Source organism: Athene cunicularia, unplaced genomic scaffold (assembly GCF_003259725.1).
Source record: "Athene cunicularia isolate RWA unplaced genomic scaffold, athCun1 SCF_46, whole genome shotgun sequence".
In the NCBI taxonomy this organism is placed as follows: Eukaryota; Metazoa; Chordata; class Aves; order Strigiformes; family Strigidae; genus Athene; species Athene cunicularia.
In genome coordinates this window covers 12,193-15,181 of record NW_020799475.1, presented here as the reverse complement: position 1 = coordinate 15,181, position 2,989 = coordinate 12,193, and the positions used below count along the sequence as shown (strand labels likewise).

At 65.1% G+C, this 2,989-nt stretch overlaps 1 protein-coding gene across 1 annotated transcript in view; it reads left to right on the top strand.

Annotated features, from left to right (window-relative positions):
- The first annotated feature begins 2,292 nt into the window (after positions 1–2,292).
- The window catches only part of LOC113490857 (ubiquitin-conjugating enzyme E2 Q1-like), an 11,373-nt gene continuing 10,676 nt past the window's right edge, over positions 2,293–2,989 (top strand). Inside the window, exon 1 of the mRNA XM_026867458.1 lies at positions 2,293–2,410. Coding sequence (XP_026723259.1) covers positions 2,293–2,410 — 118 coding nt within the window. The remainder of the gene's footprint in view (positions 2,411–2,989) is intronic.

The window sequence follows — 2,989 nt, the reverse complement described above, 5'->3', positions numbered from 1 at the left end:
GAGGGGGGATGAGTCTCTGGAGCCAAGGCCCCAGCGCCAGGCCCCGAGGGAATGGCCTCAAGCTGCCCAGGGCAGGGTCAGGCTGGCTCTGAGGAAGGATTTCTGTGCAGAAGGGGCTGTTGGGCGTTGGAATGGGCTGCCCAGGGCAGGGGGGAGTCCCCGGGATCCCTGGGGGGGTTGAAGAGTCGGGCTGAGCCAGCGCTGAGGGATCTGGGGGAGTTGGGAAGGGTCAGGGGGAGGGTCATGGTTGGGCTGGAGGAGCTTTTCCAACGTGGATGATTTGGGGATTCGGGGTGTACCCCGAAATGTCAGGGCAGTGTTCTGTCTCCTTCCCCCACCTCTGGCTCTGGGCTGGGGTGTCTCCTCCAGCCTCGGGGGGTCACTCTGGAGGCCGGGGGTGGCTGCAGGCTGGGGTGTGTGATTCCTGTGAGCTCAACCAGGCGCCAGACGCGCTTGTAGAAGGTGTGAAGTAAAGATGCCGTTGCCATCCCACAGCGAGTTTTTTCAGCTGTTAGAGAGCAGCCTGGGCTCGGAGCAGCCCCTTTCCTGCCGGCTCTGCCTCCGCTGGGGCAGGTGCTGCTGGTGAGATCGTTCAGAAAGAGATGAAGCCATTAACGGGCAAGCGGAGCCCAACCCCAAATTTCCTGCGGCTGGGAGAGCCTAGAGCAGGGCCTTGGGATCTGACACTCAGGCTTGTGCCTCGATCCCCCCACCCAGCACCGAGGGCCCCTCTGGGAGGGAGCAGCCCAAGCCGGTTAAACACTTGCCAAAAGGCCAGCTGGCCTGGGTTCAACCTGCCCGTGGCTACTGACCTGCAAGGGGTGGCAACAACCTCGGCATCCTGCTGGCACATGGAGCCAGGCCCTGGGGGCACTGATGTCACAAGGACAGACCTGGGGGGCTCCTCTGTCTGAGGTAGCCCCCCCCTCATAACACTGCTGGCTGCTGAGGTAGCCCAGGGCAAGCAGGGGTTCTACTGCGCTCCCTGAATGCTCCTGCTGGGCCATAATGGGGCACAGCAGGACCCCTCCACCCTGCGCTCCCCCAGCCGGGGGGGGGGACGAGCCCCCAGCATGGGGCTGCTTTAGGGGCAAAGCTCTTACCACTGAAACGTTGGGGTCACCCCTGAGAGGCGAAGCATCAGCCAGAGCCACCCAGAATTTCTCTGGCCGGGTGAAGTGCTGGGATTTAAACTAATTTCCAGCGTGCGGCTTCCCCCAGCACTGCGTGTCGCCGTCTGCACCGCGCTCCGCCCCCCCAGCACGGATTAGTGGTATTTATAGAAAACGCTCCCTTACAATTTTCCCCGATGAGGCCAATTCCTGCCTGTGAGGGGAAGCGTGGGAGACGCTACCGGACAGCCCGGCGCTGCCAGCCCAGCACCCCGACTCCCCTGTGTGCCCCATGGCTGGGGTCTGCCTGCTCCTGGCTTCGGTTGTGAGTGATTTATGGTTCGGGTTTTGGTTTTTTTTCCTCACACTATTTATCTCACGGCTGGGTTCCACTGTGCTGAGCCGGGAGTTTAGCAGGGGATGGTGACACTGCTGGAGTGTGGAGCAGCCCCCGGCGCTCGCTGCCTTGGCCCTGCCTGCAGGTAGGACCTAAACCAGCCTCCTCCTGCCTGGTCCATGCGCTCACCTCGAGGAGCCGAAGCAGAGCGGCTGCCGCCTCCTCCTCCTCCTCCTCCTCCTCCTCCCCATGCCTCCACTCCTGCCACATCCACATGGCTCCTGGGAGCCCCAGGATGATGGCAGGGGTCTGGCAGTGGCCACCCACAGGGGCTGGGCCACTAGCCCTTGGCCCTACATGGGCCCGCATCGGTGGGAGATGTGAGTGGCCGGTGGAGCGTGGGAGGGAGCCAGACATGTCCCCGTGGGGCCGGTTTCCCGCTGCTGCGCTCCCTCCCTCGGCAATCGGGGTTTTCCTCTTCCAGAGCCGATTCCTCCCCGGCCTCTTTACTTCGGTCACGGGGAGCCAAACCCCACCCCACTCCTCTGCCCCCAGCCCGGTCTGTATCCTGCCCGCGGGGAGTGATACGGGATGAAATGACACTAAATTAAACCAACCCCCTCCTATGTGAGTATTTATTGGTTTGGGGTGGCTGCCTGGAGCCCAGCACCCGGCTCCCCTGCGGGGAGGGGGCACAGAGCCCCCCCCGCGCTCCCTCGCTGTTCCCTGGGGCCGGCGGAGGGCGGTGGGTGGCCACCCCGGTGCTATTTGGAGGTGGGGGGGCCCTGGCTGAGCTGCAGCAGGGAGTTGGTGGCATAATTCTGGAAGAGGGGCTGGAGGAACATGCCAACGGTGCCGAAGACGCAGACAAAGACGAAGATCCACAAGAAGAGGCGGTCGATGACCATGGCCACGTACTTCCAGTCCTCGCTCACCTGTGTGGGGCCGGGAGAGAGGCCGGGTCAGGCCGGGGGCCTCCAGCATCACCCGGGGCCGTTCCAGTGAACCCCAGATGTGCTCCCTCAGCACCGCAGCTCCCGGGGCTGCCTGCCGGCCTGCCGCGGGGCTCACTCCCCGCCACTGCCACCCGTGTTGCTGAGCCCCAGGAAGCTCATCTCCCCAGTGATGGGGGGAGAGGGGGCCCCTGGTCCTGCAGCTCCGTCCGGGCTCAGATCTGGCAAAACCTGAAGCTTCCCAGGGCCACGCAGGGTCAGGCCTCCCAGTGTCCCAGAGAGGCTGCAGCAGCGGGTCAGGGGTCAGAGCTGAGCCCCCGCACCAGGCAGGGAGTGTGTGGGGTGTCCCTGGGCACGGGTCCGGGCAGGGACCCCCCTGGTGCTTGTGCACGTCCCTTCCTGTGGTGCAATCGTGCACCAGCACATGCTCTGCCCGCACCCTGCAGCCCTGCCCGCACCCCGCAGCCTTGCCTGCACCCCACAGCCCTGCCCACACCCCACAGCCCTGCCCACACCCCACATCCCTGCCCGCACCACGCAGCCCTGCCCGCACCACGCAGCCCTGCCCGCATCCCACAGCCCTGCCC